At 32.8% G+C, this 21,141-nt stretch overlaps 2 protein-coding genes across 4 annotated transcripts in view; both read right to left on the bottom strand.

Annotated features, from left to right (window-relative positions):
- Window positions 1–21,141, bottom strand: part of LOC126699596 (F-box/kelch-repeat protein At3g23880-like) — an 84,062-nt gene that overhangs the window by 4,778 nt on the left and 58,143 nt on the right. The window contains exon 1 of one of the 3 annotated variants that reach the window (XM_050397519.1): window positions 18,177–18,975. The exons of 1 other annotated variant lie outside the window; for it this stretch is intronic. In XM_050397519.1, the coding sequence (XP_050253476.1) occupies window positions 18,177–18,894 (718 nt within the window). In that variant the 5' untranslated portion in view covers window positions 18,895–18,975. Of the gene's footprint in view, window positions 1–18,176; window positions 18,976–21,141 lie in introns of those variants that run through there. One more of the 3 variants, XM_050397518.1, reaches the window with a different exon arrangement.
- Window positions 3,076–8,405, bottom strand: LOC126699598 (12-oxophytodienoate reductase 2-like). Its single transcript, XM_050397523.1, has 5 exons — window positions 8,190–8,405; window positions 5,752–5,892; window positions 5,510–5,640; window positions 4,004–4,180; window positions 3,076–3,823 (listed from the first exon to the last, which is right to left on the bottom strand). Exons 1-5 carry the CDS (start codon window positions 8,258–8,260, stop codon window positions 3,231–3,233), a joined length of 1,113 nt encoding a protein of 370 aa, XP_050253480.1. The 5' UTR covers window positions 8,261–8,405; the 3' UTR covers window positions 3,076–3,230.

The following is a 21,141-nucleotide window of genomic DNA, read 5'->3' as shown; positions in this document are numbered from 1 at the left end:
GTTTCTACAAAGTGAGCAATGTGTTGCTTAGGATTTCCTTTGCCATCAAACTGCAAGAACTTGGGGGGTTGATACCCATTTGGCATTCTCATGTTGTCAATGCGCTTTGTGTAGGGTTTTGAATATGTGAGAGAACTTGTAGAAGAACCTCCATATTGTGCTCGGATGGTATTTGTATTTGTTATCATGTCTTGTAATTGTTGGACTGAAAACGAAGTAACCGAAGTAGATTGTTCTCGTCAGGGAGTGTTTTCAATTTCTCTCCCTTCGTCATCCTTCGTAGATGTGAATTTATGACCATGGCTTGATTCACCAAGATCTTGTACTTCGAGTTTGTTCATCAAAGTTGCAATTTATCACGTGGCATATTTTAACTACACTTTGATTAGGAGTAAATCTCTTCTCATAGGGGGGATATTTGTTTAATTCCTACTAGGAGTCTAACTAAGACCACTTTGACTAGAAAACAAATTTATCTAGTCAAAGACCAATGTGGCTAGGAAAAGAAGTCAAAATGAAGGGCAATTCTAGTGTCTGATGGAAGGCATGAAGGATCATCATTGCAAAGGACAGAATTTCAGTCCTTATATGATTACTACTTTGACTAGGAAACAAATTTCCTTCTTAAAGTTATCTTCGCAAGACAAGTTAGGAGCAAAGCTCTTCTCATGATGGTAGACTCCCGCACATGTTCAAGCTATTGGAGAAATGCCTGCTTGCAAATTCCTAAATAAATGAAAGGTGCTGAAACTAATTGCATCTAAGCATGAAGTTGTCGAGACTTGATCACTTTCCACATTCAAGATTGTGTACATGACCAAATCTCGAGGGGGCATTTGTAAGAGGCAAAATTTTAAGCCAATTATAAAATGCCACATCAAAGTTTAGTGGCAAATTCTAAATTAATATCATTAAATTAGATGATGACATGTGTCATCCAAATTGGCATCACATTGGCATATCAAAATTTGCCACATGTCATTTGGCCCACAAGATAAAGATAAATTTCCTATTCAAAATTTATAGGTAATTATCTTTATTAAAATAAGTAAATAAATAAAATAAAGATAAATTTTCTATTCAAAATTGGTAGATAATTATCTTTATTAAATAAATTAAATAGAGATAATTATTTATCTTTGTTGATTATTATTTTTATCAAAATAGATAAATAGAAATAATTATCTCTAAGAAGAATTTGGACCAATCAAAAGTCTGCTACATTCTTTCAAGCATATCATTTCATAGTGGAGCTTATCCTCTGAAATCACTATAAATAGAGGACATCCCCTCTCATTTTCGACACCAAGTTTTCAAGACGTCAAAGCTCTGGAGAAACTGTCTCAAGAACACATGAAGAACATTCAAATAAGTTCTTTGAAGTTCTATTGGAATTAAGTTGAAAACGCCTCCATAAACTTCAACAAACCTCAAATCCTTGAAGCTCAACGGATCAAGCCTCTAAAGCCCCAAAGAACTTCAACCTAAAAGTCTTCATATTCAAAGACTTGAAGAACAATAAATCTCTAATAAGCTTGAAGCTAGTGATTTGTTGTGGAGACCTTTCAATCCATCTTTCAACTAAAGTCAAGAAGATTCCTTGTTCGAGTCAAGTTCAATGAAGATAGAATCAAAGGGTATTCTTTTGTAAAAGAATTGAAATAGAGATTGTACTTGTTATTCATCAATACAAATTATTATTTGCAAACCATATTTCTTTTCAATTGTTTAATTTTCTACAATTGGAAAAAATTTGTGTTTACAGTTATCTTTGAGATGAGACTTCCCAGAGGCCTCATAAGACTTAAGAATTTTCAATTCTTCCTCTATCTCTTGTCTAATCCTTTCTTACTTACTCTTAATTTCTGCACTACTGTGCAAACTTGTCATCTGCATATTTGTCCTTTCTCCCATACTCATCCTTGAGATGCTACAGCTTTGTCCAAAAATTCTAACCCTAACTCTATGCAGCTCTCAATATTTAGATTGGGTGCAATTGAAAAATATCATAGGTTTTCTTTGGATTTATCATTTACCTAGACCTGCTCCCGGCATCCTGAAGGACCTGAACCCATTAGAATTTAGAGCAATTGCTTTGCTAATTCACATTAGTGAACTTTTGTAGTTTAGTCTACTTTAACTTGATTAGTGCTATTGAGTTTGTCCCTCTGCTTGAAGATGAACAACATAGTTATAGGGCACTAATGGGAAACATATTACTATTGCCCAGGATCCAGGAACTGAACCAGCAAAGTGTGTATGGTCTTCAATTAATGTTGGTACAGAGATATATGTTAGCAGCACAGGGATGACTGCAGAATGGTCTGTCAGTGATTTTGATATATTGGTTCCTGAAGATGTTGCTAGCTCTGGAGTTAGCTTTGATTGATCTTTGAAGGGTATATTCACCCTTTCATTTAGTAAAGAATAAGTAAATAGAGTAAGTAGAACCCATTACAGTTCTACTTAAACCACGCTATCATGTCAACAATAGATTCAACACACATACCCATAAGTGTTATGTACATGTTCTCTTAAATCCAGAGATAATCCTCCTGACTTTCTTCGCTTTTCAAGTATAAACATTGGAGCTAACCTTATGATGCCAATTGTAAATAATAAATAACTTTTCTTAGACTCCTCTTGGTTGCCAAGGAATTGAGGAAATGCTATTTGCTAATCATGTGTGCACGTATAATTCCATTTGTAAACTCCACTTGTGTTTGTGCTTAATGTCACATATTTTGTACACAACCGGTCTCTAGCTTAGAAAGATAAGGTTGACAGCTAGCTTGAAATTTAGTCACTTTATTATGAATGGAAGTGAGAAAACAAGTCTGAATGCCCTAAATATGGATAATATCACAAGTAATTGAGTAGCCACTTATAATGGTTCAATGCAGACCTTATGTATGCCAAAAATTAAAGGAGACTGAGTCCATTGCAGCTAAAGCTGAAAGCAAAATCCTATATGCACATTTGTCAATTTAAGTAAAGAATCATTGCATGTATTAGCCAAATTATTCTTCAAAATCATGATTAGTCTGGCACAGAAGCAAATCAGCACCAACAATATTATCACTAGAAGAGAATAACCACTTCAAAATTATTTAGATCTATCAAATCTTTTTGTTGCACTTGTATAGTACAATGAAAACACAAAAAGCAAGAAAGGAATTACATAGGGCAATGTTTTTGGACAATTTATTTTCACTCCTCTCCTTAAAAACCTAAGCAATGTCTACAAGGAGTGGATAATCACTGTATCCAAGGACAGGGTCAGAGGTGTAGAATGTGTCTCTGTTGTACTTGTTGAGAGGAGCATTGAGCTTAAATCTCTTAGGCAAATCGGGATTGGCTAAAAACAGACGACCAAAAACAACAAGATCTGCATGGTTTTCAACAATAGCTTTGTTCCCATCTTCCCTATCATAACCCCCAGCAACTAAAAAGCTACCCTTAAAAGCCTTTCTCATTGGCACAAGACTATGGGGACTTTCACTCTTTTCTCCAACTGTCTTCATTCTTGGCTCAACCATGTGGCAATAAAGAATCTCATATTTGTTTAAGGATTCAGCCATGTAAAGGCCCAAAGCTTCTGGATTTGAGTCTCCGGATTCCATGTAGTTTGCAAAAGGAGATAGCCTTATTCCAACCCTGTCTGCTCCTATCTCATTAGAAACAGCTTCAACTATTTCTAGAGCAAACCGACAACGATTTTCAAGGGATCCACCATATTGATCCCTTCGATCATTCACTTGATCCTTCATAAACTGGTCAATTAGGTAACCATGAGCCCCATGGATCTCTACTCCATCAAACCCTGTGTATAAGACAAATAATGACATTTTAATGAAGGTACTATGTAATAACAAAGGTAACCATGAGCCCCGTTGTTCTTTGAGTTTTCTTTAATCAAGTACAAAGTACATTTCTTCACTCCCTTGTACGTTTGACCAATCAAATATCATTTATCTTATATAAACACATGAAAAGAACTTACCAGCTTCAATAGCATTCCTTGCAGCAAGTCTAAAATCATTGACAATTTGAGGAATTTCCTCTATCCTCAGCCGCCTTGGAGGAGTGAAGTCTGAAACGTTAAATCCACTAGCTCGATTTTGAGGGGTCAAAGGCCTGTCAGAGGAAGAAAATGGGGCTTGACGATTTGGCTGAAAACCTGTAGACAAAAATATAAAGAAAAATAAATATCCAATTAATTCAAATGAGTTTGATAAGAAATCATCAATCACCACTTAAAGAATTAGAAAAATGAGTGTTATGATCCGTTAAATTACTTTGAAAAAGATGTTTCTTCACAAAGATTTAATTTTTATTTAAAAAAAAAAAATTATGTAAAGAGGTAATTGATAAGACCTTCATTGATTTGAAAACCACAAAAAAAGAGAGAGACAAAACTAATACTTCTTTTGGATCATGAAGGCATAATAGCTCCATTATGTGTTTCACATGATTGTACAGTAAGGATGGGGCTCCATAAATATTCCACTCCAAAAAAGGAAATTTCAAGATCTTATTACATTTAAAAAAAAGGAAAGCTCATGATCTTAGGGTTGTCTAACACGCCAAAAAGTGGTGGTTGGTTGTCTGTGACAACCATAGATATAGGACTCAATAATGATTTTGACAACTGATTTAGAACAAGTGGTGTTTGCAAATCTAAAACAAAACTACGAAGATTTTGAAAGACCAATCAACTGAAAGAACCATGCTTTTGAAAAAGTGGCATGCAACCACCACTTTGGCCTTTTCTACTAAAATGACTAAATAATATTCTATTCAATGGTGATATAAAACATCCTTTTTAGCTGAAATGGCAACAACATTAGCTTTTTGTCCAACCAACCACAGTGATTTGATTTTGTTAAAGCAGTGGGTGTCACCTTATTCGTATCCTAAAAACAAAATTACATTAACATATCAGACTTATAATAGAAGATGCCCCTTCCATTGAGGCAATGATCATCATAAAAGGCCCCCTGTAATAAAAAAACCATTTATAGTAGAGAAGATAATGCAACAAAATAATTATATTGTTGCATAAATTTCCTTTACTCCCTTAATCCAACAATGATCATCACTTTTGTTAATTTTACTTTCTCAAAAATGAGAGTCAATCCAATTAATGCTCTTCCCCAAAAAGTATGTTTCTATTTCAAATGTGACACTTACTATGCAGGGAATAGCATTCTACAGCACTAATGGATGGTTATTTCAGCAGTCAATAAAAACTTCAATCCAATTTGATTCTCTACCAAATAGGTTCACATGAAATACTTCCTTCAGGATCAACAGCAATCAATAGTTAAATAGCACAATGTGGTATAGAAAACCCAAATCTACTCAATTCATGAATCATTTACCACATAGTGTTTGTAATTTAGCATATTACAAAACATTCAACTCTCTCCATCCATTACAAAAGTTTAATTGTCAACAAGCAATATTAGAAGAGAAGATATAAAGGTGGTCTCAGTCAAAGACAAACCTTGATTTGAAACCCTCCCCGTATGCCAAATTTGACAAAAGAAAACTCCACCTTTGGCATGAACAGCATCTACAATGGGTTTCCAGGCTTCAACTTGCTCTTTTGTCCATATTCCAGGTGTGTCTGGATACCTTTACAATAGCAAAGAAACCTAAGAAGTCATAAAAATTTTGAAGGCAAGAAAGGGAACCCTCAAAATTGAGATTGTCTTTCAGTGTGAAACATGGTAAGAAATTGATTACCCTTGAGCAGTGTCAGAAACTCCAGTGGCTTCAGCTATCAGTAGACCACCTTTGGAGGTTCTCTGAGAATAATATAAGATAGCATGTGGCTGAGGAACATTGCCATAAGATCTCTGTCTGGTCAATGGTGCCAAAACAACTCTGAAAATACAAATTAAATGATAACTTGAGTAAATCAAGTAAGAAATCTTTCTAATTGAAGAAAATAGTACCCTATAAGAATCAAATATATATTTCCTGTAGCAAAGTCGGGAAGAATAATATGATTAAGCCCCTTTCTATATGTTATACTAGATACTAAAAAATAAAATAAAATAAGGCAAGTAATAAATGAAACCAAATCAAACAATTCATTTTTGAATGGTTATGGTGGAGATAAGGACAGCTTCACAACTTCACCTGTGGATTGCTAAAATATAAACTTTTAAATAAGGTTTGAGAAGCTGAAGAAAAACACAAAATCAGAAAAACTCTGCCTATAATATAATGCTTTTCCTTTTGAGTAGACAAATAAAAACCTAAATGAGAGACTGATAGAGACAGAGACAGAGACAGAATGTTTGACTTGATCTATAATTTCTTTTTTTCCTTTAGAGTTTGTTCATCGTTAAAGTACAACCATATTGTCAAGTATTAAAGATAGATTTCACAAAATGCTGTACTGGAGTGGGGTAGGAGAACCTCAAAGATCCTATAGGCCCTTCAATTATGACAATTTCTATATCATTCATAGCAAATTTGCCATGCACTTGAAATTTGAAAATACTTAGTTTCAAGTTCAGGGCCTACGTTGTTCTTAATTCGTGTACCTTTCTTTTCAACCTATGTTTATATCATAAGCTTACCTTTTTCTAACACCTATAAAGCTGCAGCAAAGAGCACTAAGTTTTTTTTTTTTTTTTAAAAAAGAGTGGCACTTAGTTTAGGACTGTTTTCAAACATAAAACTTAACAATTCTAATGAGAGCATTTTGGAAAGAAGGCAAGTATATATTTGTGTAGTATGGACTTCAAAAGTGACTGCTTATGACATTTCAACTCTTATAGTATCCAAACCTAGCCTAGACTTAGTGTACAATAAGTTAAATTGGTCAAGTCGCTTCCACTCCTGGTCCAACCCCTGTACAAGCAGACCAGACCGAATGCAGCAGTTGACCTCTGATATTTCTTATTTCAACAGAATCACAGTCGCTGCTTTTCTAAGGTAGAAAATCATATTTTGGCAGATCCAAAAGGAAGATTGTACTTCCCAGTTGTCTAGTTTAAACACCCTTGAGTACAATCCCATGAGTACTGTAAATTTGCTGGTGAGGGGCCAGTGGCTTGTGCAATACATGCATGGCCACGTGTTACTTTGAGAAAATACTAGAAAAGATAAGTAAGAAACAAAATGAAGCATGTAAAAACTTGGAACAATTAATTTGATGAATTTTTATGCACATAATAGGGTGAATTAGTTCTGTTCATCACATGTAGGTTCAAGATCATCAAATGATAACATACAGCATTTGAAGAATGACTTGGGTACTATGGCAGGATATAGATGAGGGAGCCAAACTGGATTGCTCTTCATCATACAGAATGTGTAGTCATAGGTATCAACACAAAACTGATAAATAGAAGGATTTCATCCCCCCTCCCCAGCCCCGAAAAAGTCAGACCAAAATTGTTGAGAACTGGTTTTATAACTATAGATTGATATCTTATATAATCAAAGCAACTGTAAATAAATGTAAGCACTCTCAATCTCTCATGATGAAGCTACAAATACATTACTTAGAGGTTCTGAAAACACAAAGAATCCTGACAGCCAAGGTGATCAGATAACTTAATCTGCAAATCTAAAACCAATTTACACAACAGAGATGCTGTACAAGATTCAGGTAAACCAAATGACAGCTTGATTGTCCTTTGAGATCAAGTAAACAAAATCACCACTAACAACTCATGAACTGAGTAAAGCTCAGCAAGACAGCTAATACAGTTCCAACAAAATCCATCAATTTTAACATTAGCCAAATTAGATAAGTCTCAGACTTTTAGCAGATTAATATTGAGAATTCTTGAAAAAAAAAAGTGTAATTTCTTGGTTAAAACACAAAACAAACACAAATGTGAACTGACAAGAAAATGCTCAAAAGGGCAAGAGTGTTACATAACGAAAACGACATATATAAATAATCAACTACGATTTCTTGAAAGTTGAAATCTTTGTAAACAAAACAGTTCATTATCCCAACTGGGATATGTCACAAACAACATTTTTTTTTTTACAAAATCAAAGTCAAACAAAAAAAAAAAAACCATAACGTGATTCTTAAAAATAAAACCCAAAAAAAATAAAATAAAATAAAAACCCATCACACATATTAACAATTCAGATCATACTAAACAACAAAGACAAAAAAAGAAAGAATTTTGCAAGGTGTATTGGTATACCTATGGGAAAGGTTGAACTTGCCCAGTTTGTAAGGAGTAAGAAGAGGAATGGTGGGAGCTTCAGCAGCCATTTATAATGATTCTATTCTATTCTTTCCTGTTGAATGCTAGTACTTTACTTCTGTTCCTGATTTCAGACAAAAGTGGGAATGAAATGCTTGTTACACAAATGGGTATTTATAGAAATGAAAAAGGCATTAAAGATCTGTGTCCCAAAAAGAAAAAGTCTCCTATAAGCTAGCAGGATGGTTCCATTTGGACAATGATGTTTCCTTTTAAAATGGTATTCATAACTTTTTTCACAGCGCCTGATGTCTGTGGTGACGTTTGGAAAAAGTGGCGGGAATGGGTCTACACTATACATTGAACCCTCAAGAAAATTTGGCCACCAACGTGGACCATTGGCCTATTTAACTATAAAATACCTTGTATATTGGATGCGTGATATACCACCTCTTATTTAACCATATGTTCTGCTTCTACGAACAGCACCACTTTAAGTCTACAATCAATTTTATAATTTTTTAAAATAATTTTTTTGAGAATATAGATTGTGTTTAGATTTTAGTATATTATTTTGAGTAAAACTTTGGTACAATATTTAGGTGATGTTGTTTAGGTTCCCTTTTTAAAATTATGTCATGTGAATTTTTTTTTATGGGATGAAAGTGTATTTTTTAATTAAAAAGCTACATTGTTGAATCTTAAAAAGAGAATCTAGAAAACAGCATCTAAGGTATTATACCTAAATTTTGTCCAATTATTTTTATATGAGATCACCACTATTTTATTTTTTATTTAAAGAAAAAACATTTTTATAATATATTACTCATAATTTATGTCCTCAAAAATTATGAAAATATTGTTAGATTTGTCATGTCATCAATTGTTCTACTTAAAAAAAGAGCAATCTTTGAGACATAAAAGAGTTCAATTTTAAAAAAAAAAAAAAAAAATTTATAGCTTCTTAAGGTGGTAGATTAATATTTATAGCCAAAAAAATTATAAATATTTTTCTTAATATGAACCATATATATATATATATATTTATATATATTAATTTTGAAAGAAAACTGGAATTTGCCAACTCTTTTGAGGATATATATATTTGGAAGGTAGGGATAGAACCACCCAAGGGGGCCATGGCCCCTCTAGATTTTTATTTTTAAAGTTAAGAGTATATACGTATGACTCATGAGCCACCCAAGGGGGCCCATTCGTCTAGATTTTTATTTTTAAAGTTAAGAGTTGTCAAGAAAGGCAACTCATTATGACTAATGATAACGACAAAAAAAAAAAAAAAAAAAAAAAACTCATAATTATGTATATACAGACTACAGTGGACTCCGGTGATGTGGATGGATCATCTGTTTTCATATGATATGAATTTAGACGAATGGCTGTCGAAATTCAGATTAGAAAGGAAGTAGTATAGAAAAGAGCTTCTTCTTCTTCTTCTTCACCAAGAAAAAACCAATGGGCGGTCAAAGAATGAAAAATTTAAAACAAAGACCAGCACAAAGTAACAAAGTTTGTCTCATTATTAAAGTTTGCATGGAATTTGAATTTTTGTTCTTATAAACTATTAGTTTTTGTATGGTCCTTAAATTATTAAAAACAATTTTACTTTCTGTTGATTTTCTATCATGTTTGTCTGATTTCAAACAAACTTTAGATATGAAACCAATATTTTCTTCCCAAAAGATATGAAGGGAACTCTAAACTCGGATATGGTTTCAAAGGTGCGGTCGCAAGCGAGAGTACAGACTTGATCGCTAGAATGTGAAGAACCAGGAAAAAAAGGTATGGGAATATTCCTAGGAATGTGTATCAGTATGACATAACTGTGATTAAGGTGGTGGGTAGAGATGAAACTGGGGTTGGCAATGGAAGAGTACCAGGGTTTGCAAACGCACCTGAATCTAAGGAGAGATTTCACGGGTAGCTTTGCTAAAATGTCCAACACGATTTCGTCTGGGAGATCATCATCGTGCTTCGTCCTACGTCGCAGGATCGCTCCTCCTTCTTCTTTCCTTTGGGACATTTTCCAGCGGAAGAAGAGACACACTGTGTGTTTTTTAATCAGTGAGCAACACTAATTTTGGGTTTAATATCTACTGTTCAAGCTGCCTTGTGTGTGTGTATTTTTTTTTTTTTTTTTTAAATCGAATGAATCAATTAAATACAATGATTATTGTATTTATCTCAAAAAATATATATATGTGGTAAATGATTCCATACAAAATTTTAAAATATAAATGTTTTATACGGTACCCTCTTTGTATTTTTATGCTGAATTTTATAAATATATTTTTATTAAAAGATATCGAATTGTATCCATCCATATGTTTTCCGTATTATATGTGTTTAATATTTTACTAAATGTTTAACGTATCATACATTACACGTTAGTTTTTATGTATTGGAGGAAGTCATTTTCCGGGTATGCTCAATTCGTCCAGTGTGCGCCATATCTATATATATATATATATATATATATATAAAACCGAATCTTTTAAATCTCCCACAATTTTCCACGTCAACACAATATTTAAATTAAATTTAAATTAAATTAAATTTTCCACCTCATCACTGTTTTCTTTTTCCAATGCAAATTAGACTTCTAGCTAAATAAGGACACTCTCCCACCGCCTCTACTCTCTCCTATTTAAGAATTGCTTGCGTAGAAAACCTAAGCCCCAAAAACTATTTACAGAGAAGATGATGTTTAAGGACCCTCACCACAAAGTGAATATTGAAACTGACATCTTTTTATAAAGGTTGGTCAATATCTTATATTTATATGTATGGCCGTTGGTCACCACTATTTTTTTATTATTTTTATTTTAAATTCTTTTTATTTTAGATTTTATGATTAGATCTGCTATTATCTTCTTTTGCCGCAACACAATTTTCTCCTTAAAACTTATTTTTCTTCAAGATTTTTTTTAGGGCGGCTCATGCTTCACATATTCCACTTATGTATTGGACTCCTCTCCTTCTTCGGTCAATGCATTAAAGTTAGGATTATTTGATTTGTTCAATAAAAATTATAGATTTGTTGCTTTTTCTTATAAGTTTGTTAATTGTTGTTTTGTTTATTTAATTGCTGGGCTTGAATCTTTTAATTAAATCTTCAAATTTTTTTAACCTTTTAAAAGTTTTAATATTTTGAATTTTAACATTTAAAAGGTAACTCATATTTCTCTAATATTTCTATGTTGTGTAGACATATTTTTTTTGTTTATTATATTTCTCCATTGTGTAATCACATAATTTTTGTTTTGTTTTAATAAATTCTTGGTTGAATTTTTTGTTTAGTTGAATTTTTTGGAGCTTTGATCTCATCTTGAATTGTTTTCCTATTATTTGGTTGTTAAGAAAATAGAGGAAAATAAAGGAGATTAGATTTTTAAAATGTTTGATTTTAGGTTTTTGTTGAATAAATCTTCAAGTAATTTTTTAAGTAAAATAAAGGAGTTTTTTTTTTTTTTTTTTTTTTTTTTGATTGATCTCATATTTAAGCCTACGTTTACTTCCATCTAAAGGAGTTGACTACTGAGATGGTCTATTACCTAGCGGTTGAAGGAGAAAGGGGGGATTCGGGTAGTAATAGTAAGCGATTCTAACCAAATTCAAAAAATTAAATTACTTTAAAGTATACCTTTTTACCTCACAATTTTTAAGTGTAATTGTTCTTTTATCTAGCTTATTTTTAGATAAAGTAAATCAATAAAAATAATCTATACCAAATAAACCCTTACAATTACTTAGATGTTATAATTACTTAGATGAAGAACCTTTTTATTTAACCATTTTTCTAAGTACAACTGTACTTTTATCTAATTTAGTTTTAAATAAAATAAATTAATAAAAAATCTATATTAAATAGCCTACAATTACTAGATAAAAATAGAAGAAGAAAAACAAGGAAATTGGCTCTTTTATAATTAGAACAAAATTATTTCATATCATCACTCCACTGATATATCAAAATAAATCCTCATTAATCTAAACCTTATAAAAATTTTCAGTTTGACACAAATGACTTTTGAATATCCTATGCTAGTCACCCCCACCTTATCCTATGTTCAGCATAAAACTTTTCCCCCTTTAAAATAAGTGAGAAATGGGAGATGCAACTTCAAAATTTTCTCTATAAGAAAATTAGAAGGTGTCTCTAAGTCACAAGTTAACTCCAAATTTTCTTCTTTAAAATTTTTTGCGCTAGGTATTAATATTGTTTTGGCCTCTTATCTATTAGAAACGAATTGGTGATGGCATAAAAAGTTGTGCAATTTTCACCAAGTTCCTATCACGTTTTTTTAATTCATTAAGAGTTTGGGTATTTATAGGCAGTACAATATTTACTATGTTTTTGAGATGAAAAACAAAATTTTGTTGAAGTTTAGGTACCAAAATAACCCTTAAAACAATGGAATGGTGCCCTAACTAATGTTTTCAATTCCATTGGATTTTTATAATTAATAAATAAAAAATTCCATTGAGTTCTTTCTCCAAAAAAAAATTATAATAAAAATTTTGTTCACCAGAACGATTAGAAAATTGAATTCCTTGTAAGTTAATATGTAATGAGGTCTTAGGAATACATATATAGTTCAAGTTATACCTGACAACTTTTAGTAATGTTATACTACTCAATGTTTTAGATTGAATGCAAATTTTGAAAAATCTATAGTTGGATTACATTTTTTTTTCTTATAAGCTCCATAATAGTGAAATTAAGATGATCAAAGATTGATAACTATTCTATCTACTAAATGTTAAAATTAAAAAATAAAAATAAAAATAATGCATAAAAAATGAGTTTACTAATCGAATAACAAATAACATCCAATTGGCGAGAAATTTGATATGCGTGATAAAAACAAAGTGAACATATAATCAAATAGGATTTTCCATATATTAATCTAATAAAAACCTATTAGAGATGTAATATTAATTTGAGTTACATCAGGTGTAATTTGATTATGTTCTAATATATAACTTTTAGCACTAACCCCGAAACAGTTCACTTGAATAGACTCATGCTTAAATATTTTGTTTCAATGGATAAACAAAGAATGACCATCAAAATGGAATTGACGACTTTATCCTCAAAATAATGCGTTGGAAATTGTGGAATAAACCAATTACGAAATATTTTGTTTCAATGGATAAGTCGGAATGACAATCAAAATGGAATTGACAACTTTAGTCTCAACTTTTGGCTAGACTATTCAACTCCTTAACCATGAGATACTTTAAAAACCACATGGACCGATAGTATAATTGATTGTATCTAGGAATTCAGGATTTACTTCATATTCCTAACCAATGAGCCCACCACCCAGTTACCCATGCTTTTAGTACTTAACATAGGTTTTTTTTTTTTTTTTTGGTTATATAAAAATAAATAAAGAAGAATAGAAAAGAGTGAAGAAAAAAGAGAGGGAGGTTGAAAAAGAAAGGAAAGAAAATTTATAATTGATTTATTTTTTTGATATTTGATCTCATCTTGAATTTCTTTCATACTGTTTGGTTATCACGACTCAAGGGAATGGAGAGTTTTTTTTTTTTTTTTTTTTTTGTAAATCTTTTTTAGTTGATGTGGTTTTTATTTTCCAAGCACATGAAATTGTTTATTGTAATTAAGCTAACAAATAAATATTTTATTAGCTACATCAGCATTTTTTATTAGTAGATAATGGTAATGGTATAATTGAAGCATGTTGGTAGGTACCAAATTGACATAATTTAAAAAAAAATAAAAATTAAATGAGGTGAAAAAGCATATGTTTTTCTCCATTTAAGGGAGAATGTAAACCTTTCTGCCTCACACTTTTATCTAGCTTACTTTTAAATAGAAAAATAAAAAAATATTGAAACAAACCCCATTAATCCACACTTGTATTGTTCATGGAATTGTTCCATGACAAATCATGTCCACCATGTCCACTAATCCTACAAAAATTGTTGTGACATCATATACTAATCAAGAAATCAACAATCTAATAACCAAATTAGAGAGTGAAACTTTTGTGTTATAAGCATAATAGTAAAATTCTTTTCGAGAACGAGTTCAGAGATTGAGTTTTCTAATTGTTGGAAAATCAGTTATTGTGAACTACCCAAATGTTCCAAAGAGCCAAAATAAATGATAAGAGTTAAGGAAGAGCATATATGATTCATAATCATGTTAAAATGACATCAGACAAAAATGTGCCTTAATGAACTAGTCACTACTCATCTTTTTTTTCCTATTTACAATGTAAAGAGCAAAATAGTAATTTTTTTTCCTAATTACAATGTAAAGAGCAAAATAGTAAAAGGATGACTCGACAATGTCCTCTTCTATCATTAATATATTTCACATATTATTTTTAACTCCTATTTTTTTCCTTCCATAAAACAAGTGAGACAGGGAGATCACACCCAGAATTTTTGTTATGAGAGAATTAGATAGCATCATTGACCACAAGATTCTTGCACCTGATATTCTTGTTAAAAATTGTCTGCCCTAGTGTATATTTGGAAATGTATTTCAACTTACCTAGTCTATTCTTTTTTTTTTCTTAACTGAAAAGGCTACCCAAAAAAAAAAAAACAAACAAACAAACAAACTACCACAAACAACAGTCAAGTAGGCCTACAGTCATATTCATATGATATAAAGGCTTCCAAATTTAATTGTGCTTCAACAGTTTCTAAGACAATCAAATGTTTGAAGAGCACCTGTCAAACTTATGTATGTTTGGGATGGACGGATAAGCAGGGATCTCCCTCCATCCAAACATAGGATTAACTGTGACGCACCAGTTGAGGAAAAACAAACCTGCATAACTGCGGTGTTAAAGAATGCAGATGAGCAGCTGAATGAAGCATGTAATAAGATTCTTTCCTATTTCCAAACCAGAAGAACAGCCAAGACCCTCTATTTGACCCCAGGTACTTCTATACACTTGGGATTGTTCAAAGCTAAAAAGCTTCTTTCAAATTAACCATTGGTTAATTTTAAAACATGCCCCCCAACTAAACTTCACCTGCCATGTAACAACAAACTGAGGCATCTGATCCATGTAACAACAAACTGTAAATGCATTGAGGCATGTAACAACAAACGCCTACAAATATGCATTGAGGCATCTGATCCATGTAACAACAAACTGTAAATGCAACATTCACAATGTTGCAAGCTCTTGGAATCACCACAATTTATGAAATAAGCCGTCTGATACACCAATACATAGGCAATCAGCAATTTCAATACATTGAAATGCTGACACAAGACTAAGTCCAAGGATTATCTCATACATGCTGGGAACAAAGGAAGCACTTATGGTAGTTTCGTGCTCAGCAACTAACAGAGAGATTCTCTCCAAATTTCTATTAAAAAAATCCTTTCCATATGTGCAAAACAGAAGAACAAATGAAGTTTCCTTGCATTTGAGTCTGACATGCAACTAGGCTATCATCTAAACTCAAGTCAGTCCTGATCTCAATATTTCACTTGCAAGGTAAATGGGTGTTTTCTACCTGTGATAATGTTAACCAGTTGCAGAAGGAGGCAGCTATTTCCCTCTGATTTAAGGTATGCATGGCACATCAGAATTTGGAAACATAAAATAACATGAAATGGTAAAGTTGGCTAGATTTATAAGACTGTTTCCAAATCAGTTGAAATTCAATTCCAGCAAAAGACATCAACTTGTGTGGTTCCCTTTGCAAACATTTTTCCCAGGCAATAATCATGTTTTAAAATCTGCAACAATTGACAGTGATGTGTGATATATCCATCTACCACATCAAGATAGAATTTTGCAGCCCTTTGCAATGACTAGCATATCCATTTAGAATAGAGAACGGGAAGCAGCACAACAAAATACAGATAGAAATCACCACTCTTAAAAAATCTAAGATAAGAAGAGCAATGAACACAAAATGAAAATGAAGGCAAAAAAAAATCTCCATCACATACAAGATACTGTCCCACATGAGAAATTGCATTAAAAAAACAAAAGTGATAGAAGGAAAAACTAAAAAATTAATACAAGCCTCTTCACTTCTTTAGCCTATTCTGCTTTCAGGAAGCATAAACAATAAAGCAAACACATTTAGGTGCAAATTAATACCATATATACCTTCCTGCTAGTAGGAAACAAGTTAAGCCAAACAGGTCTATTTCTCTACTTATGGTTGCTAGTGACCATCTTCTTGAGTAGGCTTCCAAACATTCTGAGCAAAGGTTTCTCCTTCTAATGTTTCTGCTACTTTCATGGTGAGTGTTATGAACCAGCTTGTTGAAGTGGATTTGGACAGCAGCACAGTTTAGATTATGCAGCATAGTTCAGATTATGCAGCACAGTTGTTACTATCTCTTGGCTGCTCTGGATGAGGGTTATCTGCTGCACAAGATTGGTTCTAGCTTGTTGAAGTTATCTGATTGTTTAGGATTTGTTTAGGAGTTATTAATGGTTATCTTATTTATGTTTATAGGGTTGCTCTTCAAATAATGACTTTACTTGGGTGTGTCCAACAGAGATAGGAGTTGGAAATAGGATAGGACTTGATGTTATTTTATCTTTATCATTAGGAATGCATTGTATGCTCAGTTGGAGGCTATTTATAGCCTACGTTTATTAATAAGAAGCATCTGAATATTCCAGTAAAACAATCAAGCTTTTGCTTGTTAAGGAGGTCCCGGTTATCCCTCGAAGCATAACCAGAAATTTATCCTTATTCTTTTCTGTTAATTTCCAGAATTTCCTTGATCTAACCATAGCCCCACGTGGGAAAAAAGGTGCTACATGCGGCCGAGGCGGGGGTTGTATCAGTGAGCTTCCGCCATTGTCAATGTCTTCTGTAGAAAATACCCTATTCATCTAATTAAAGCTCTCACCACCTTCCATCTTTGAGTCCACTTCCTCTTCAAAGCATTCCTGCTCTGCTTCTGTCCCTAGCAAAAATTCTTTCTTTCCAATTGTGCTGCTCTCCTACATTTTAAATTTAATTTCTACCCCCAGTCTGGATTATAACATACATGTTGGGAACAAAGGAAGCACTTATGCTAGTTTCATGCTCAACAACTAACGGAGAGATTCTCTTCAAATTTCTATTAAAAAAAATCCTTTCCATATGTGCAAAACAGAAGAACAAATGAAGTTTCCTTGCATTTGAGTCTGACGTGCAACTAGGCAATCATCTAAACTCAAGTCAGTCCTGATCTTAATATTGCACTTGCAGGGTAAGTGGGTGTTTCATGCAATGCGATACAACAATGGGAATGCCTCCTTGTTTCCTAAACAATTTCATTTTTTTTATTATTATTGAATTTTGCTCTATCTCTTTTGTCATTTCTTTTTCTTTTTTCTTTTTTGGCGGGGAAAAAAATGCTGCAGAGCTCTACTGAGTTCTTTTTATCACTACAGCAGAGACACACAAGCAAAAAAAAAAAGGTTATGTTCACCAATTACCTTTTTTTTGTTGACTGAGTGCAACAATCATCGACAAACAATATCAAATTCTAATATATAACAGCCCCAACCACAAAAGGATAATATAGTCCAGGGAAAAAAATATGGTTTCAACAATGTTACCATGCCTTCTGCAATAAGTAAAAGCAAGAGGGGTTTCAATTCATCCATACCTGTATGACATCACTTCTTATACCATATAGCAGCATCTTCTTAGTAAGATACCACATTTGCGCCATCAAGTAAAGCAAGGCTCTCCATGTAAGTAGCTACATCTAAATTATATTTAACTTGAATACTAATCTCATTCTCATGTAGAGTTTCGGGGTCAATTAAAACAGACTTATATTTCCTCTCTAATTCACTGTTGGTGGAGACCAGCCGGGGCATGTTTTGAAATAGAAATAGAAATGTGCCATAGTTGGTGAAACCAGCGAAACCAATAAAACCATCAACCGGTACAACATAGAGTTTATTCCAGGAATCAAGCACACCATACGCCTCTCTTGCCCACCTCCTTCTTCTATCATTTCTATCGTCCAATGCAAATGTCCAATCACAAATGGGAATTTCAAAGTACAATTAAATTTGCGGAACACAACATTGGGTCTCCACGAGATTCCAAATCCAACTCTTTTCCATGAATCCGAACTTAACGAGTACACCTCAACGTCAGGGAGAGGCATAGGTTTGGGCCGTTTGACAGTAGACAGTGAAATCCTGACAACCTTATAGTCATTATTCTGGGAATCATACCCAAATCCGAGTGCCACATTACTTAACTGGGTCAAGCAAGTATTGGGCAACCTCTTAAATTTTCTAATACTGGGGTTCCACAAGTATACATCTTTAGGATTTGATGTGATAAAATCAGTGAAACATAATATGCCATTACAAGAACCCACCAAACCGGGATACCCAGATGGAAAATTGAAGGGAATTCTAAACTCGGATATGGTTTCAAAGGTGCGGTCGAAAGCGAGCGTACAGACTTGAAGGTTAGAACGAGAAGAAGGATGATAGGGAAAAGGCTTGGGCTTGTGTATGACATAATCATCATGATGATGATTGTGATTAAGGTGGGTGGAGATGAAATTTGAATTGGTGATGTAGGAGTACCAGGATTTGCAAACGCACCTGAGTCTTAGGACTGGTTTCACTGGTAGCCTTGCTAGGATTTCCAACACGATTTCGTCTGGGAGATGATTGTTCGTCCTACGTCGGAGAATCATCGGTTGTCGTGCTTCTTTACTTTGGGACTTTTCTAACGGAAGAGAAAGAGACTGTGTGTGTTCGTTTTTTTTTTTTTTTTTTTTTTTTTTTATTTTTAGCGAACTCTTTCGCTGCTTTGTTTACACTTACTTTCATTTATTAAAATGTGTACAATTTTAAAATATAAATATTTTTTTAACAAAATAATAGAAGTAAATAAGTATAAGAGGATATTTTACTTTTCTTTTTCCATGCTTAGGGCAAAAAAAAAAAAAATGTGAAGGAAAAGAAACAAAAGTTGAAAAATGAAAAGACAGAAAAATTTATAATTGGTTGATATTTTTGATATTTGATCTCATCTTAAATTGCTTTCATACTTTTTGGTTATCAAGACTCATGAAAATGGAGATTTTAGTTTTTGTTGAGTAAATCTTTTTTTAGTTAATGTGGTTTTTTTTTTTAATTTTTCAAGCTGTTTACTTGAAATTGTTTTTTATAATTGAGCTAATAAATAAATGTTTTATTAGCTACACTAACATTTTTTATTAGTAGATGGCAGTAATCAATGGCGGTTCCAGGAATTTTTCTCAAGGTGTTCTTTAAAAAGTACAAATTATACAACCCACTATGCATTATTCACGGCTCAACCCACTACCTAACATAATTTAATTTGTTTGTCTTTTATAATGTATTAGTTAATTAAATTATTAACAATTGTTGTTTAGTTGCATCGTTATTTTTCTTTATTGACTACTAGCAGTCTAGCACACATCCTATTGTGCATTAACATACACCCCATGTGCATTATCCACGGCTCAATCCACTACCTAATGCCTAACATAATTTAATTTTTTGTCTTTTCTATTGCCTCTGCATGCCTTTAGCCTCCTCTACCTGTCCCCAATTCAAATATCCCACCCCACGATCCCAGGGTCCCCATCCACTGCCCACTCAACAGACAAGAGTCATAAGAGCCCATCAACATTCCACAAAATATTAAACATATAAAACATTCACAACACACAAAATTCACAAAATGACAAACTCACAAACCAATAAAGTCAAAATGTCAAATAAAGTTATAAAGTAAAAGCAATTAGACATTTAGACATAGAGAAACAGAGAGATAAAGAGAATCTCATTTTAGTTCAAAGAGAAAGAAAGAAAGAGAGAGTTCTGCTCTCACTCAGTCACTCTCATATCAGAGCACAGTAATTAGCAAAGTCAAAGATGTAAGATTTAGATGAGATAGATTGATAGAGAAAAAGAGAGAGAAGTAAAGAACTAAAATACCTTAAGCCCTGAAGGGTGGTGTTGCGACAACACGTCGAGGTAAGGACTCGAGGGACGAGGGTCGAGGCAACAAGGCAAGCCAAGCAATCTCTGATCCGATCTCCGATCTCGCCGTTGCTATTACTCGAGTTTGAGGCCTGATGTGCTCTGCTACTCGAGTTTGAGGCAGTCTAGTTGGAGGTGCCGTCGCGCCGATGTGCTTAGAGCTTGGTCGTTGATGAGGTTTTTTTCGTTTAGGTTAGAAGTTCAATTCTGATTTCAGTTTTGCTAATTTGCTTTACCATTTGATGATTTTGATCAATCGGCGGACACGTATTGGTAATTTGGGTTTTTTTTTTTTTTGGAGAATTCATTTGGGTTAGGCCGTATTTAGTTAATAAAAATTTAACTAAAATTTTTTTGAGAATCTGTTTGGGTTAGTTTTGTTTAGGATTGATGTTAGGCTTTTTTCTCCGAGGGTGGGCTTGCTATGTTTTTTTTTTTTTTTTTTTAGATTTTAGTTTTAAAAAAAAAAAATTGGGCTTTTTCTTTTTGCTTGAAAGTAGAGCAAATAATGGAGCAAAATTTAATTTTATTGGCATAAAAAATAAATTGAGAGTGTTCCCAAAATTTTTTTAAGGGGTATTCAAATTTTTTTTTTTTTCTTTTTTCAAGTCAAGGTGGGCCTGGGACCAACTTGCCCTTAACGTGGCGCCACCACTAGCAGTAATAATGTCATTGAAACATATTTGAAAACAATAGCTACCGAATTGACAACCAATATATATATATAGGCAAAATAGCATATGTTTTATCGCATTTAAGAGAGAATGTACACCTTTCTATTCATACATTTTATTTAGCTTACTTTTAAATAGTAATAAAAAAGTCAATAAAAACAATCTATACCAAATAAACCGTTACAATTACTAGATGAAGAGTTTATTTTATTGTTGGTTTGATATCCTATGTTAATCAAGAAAATGACAATCTAA

Source organism: Quercus robur, chromosome 9 (genome assembly GCF_932294415.1).
Source record: "Quercus robur chromosome 9, dhQueRobu3.1, whole genome shotgun sequence".
Lineage (NCBI taxonomy): Eukaryota > Viridiplantae > Streptophyta > Magnoliopsida > Fagales > Fagaceae > Quercus > Quercus robur.
The sequence above is the reverse complement of the archived record's forward strand: the minus strand, read 5'-3'. Positions and strand labels throughout refer to the sequence as shown.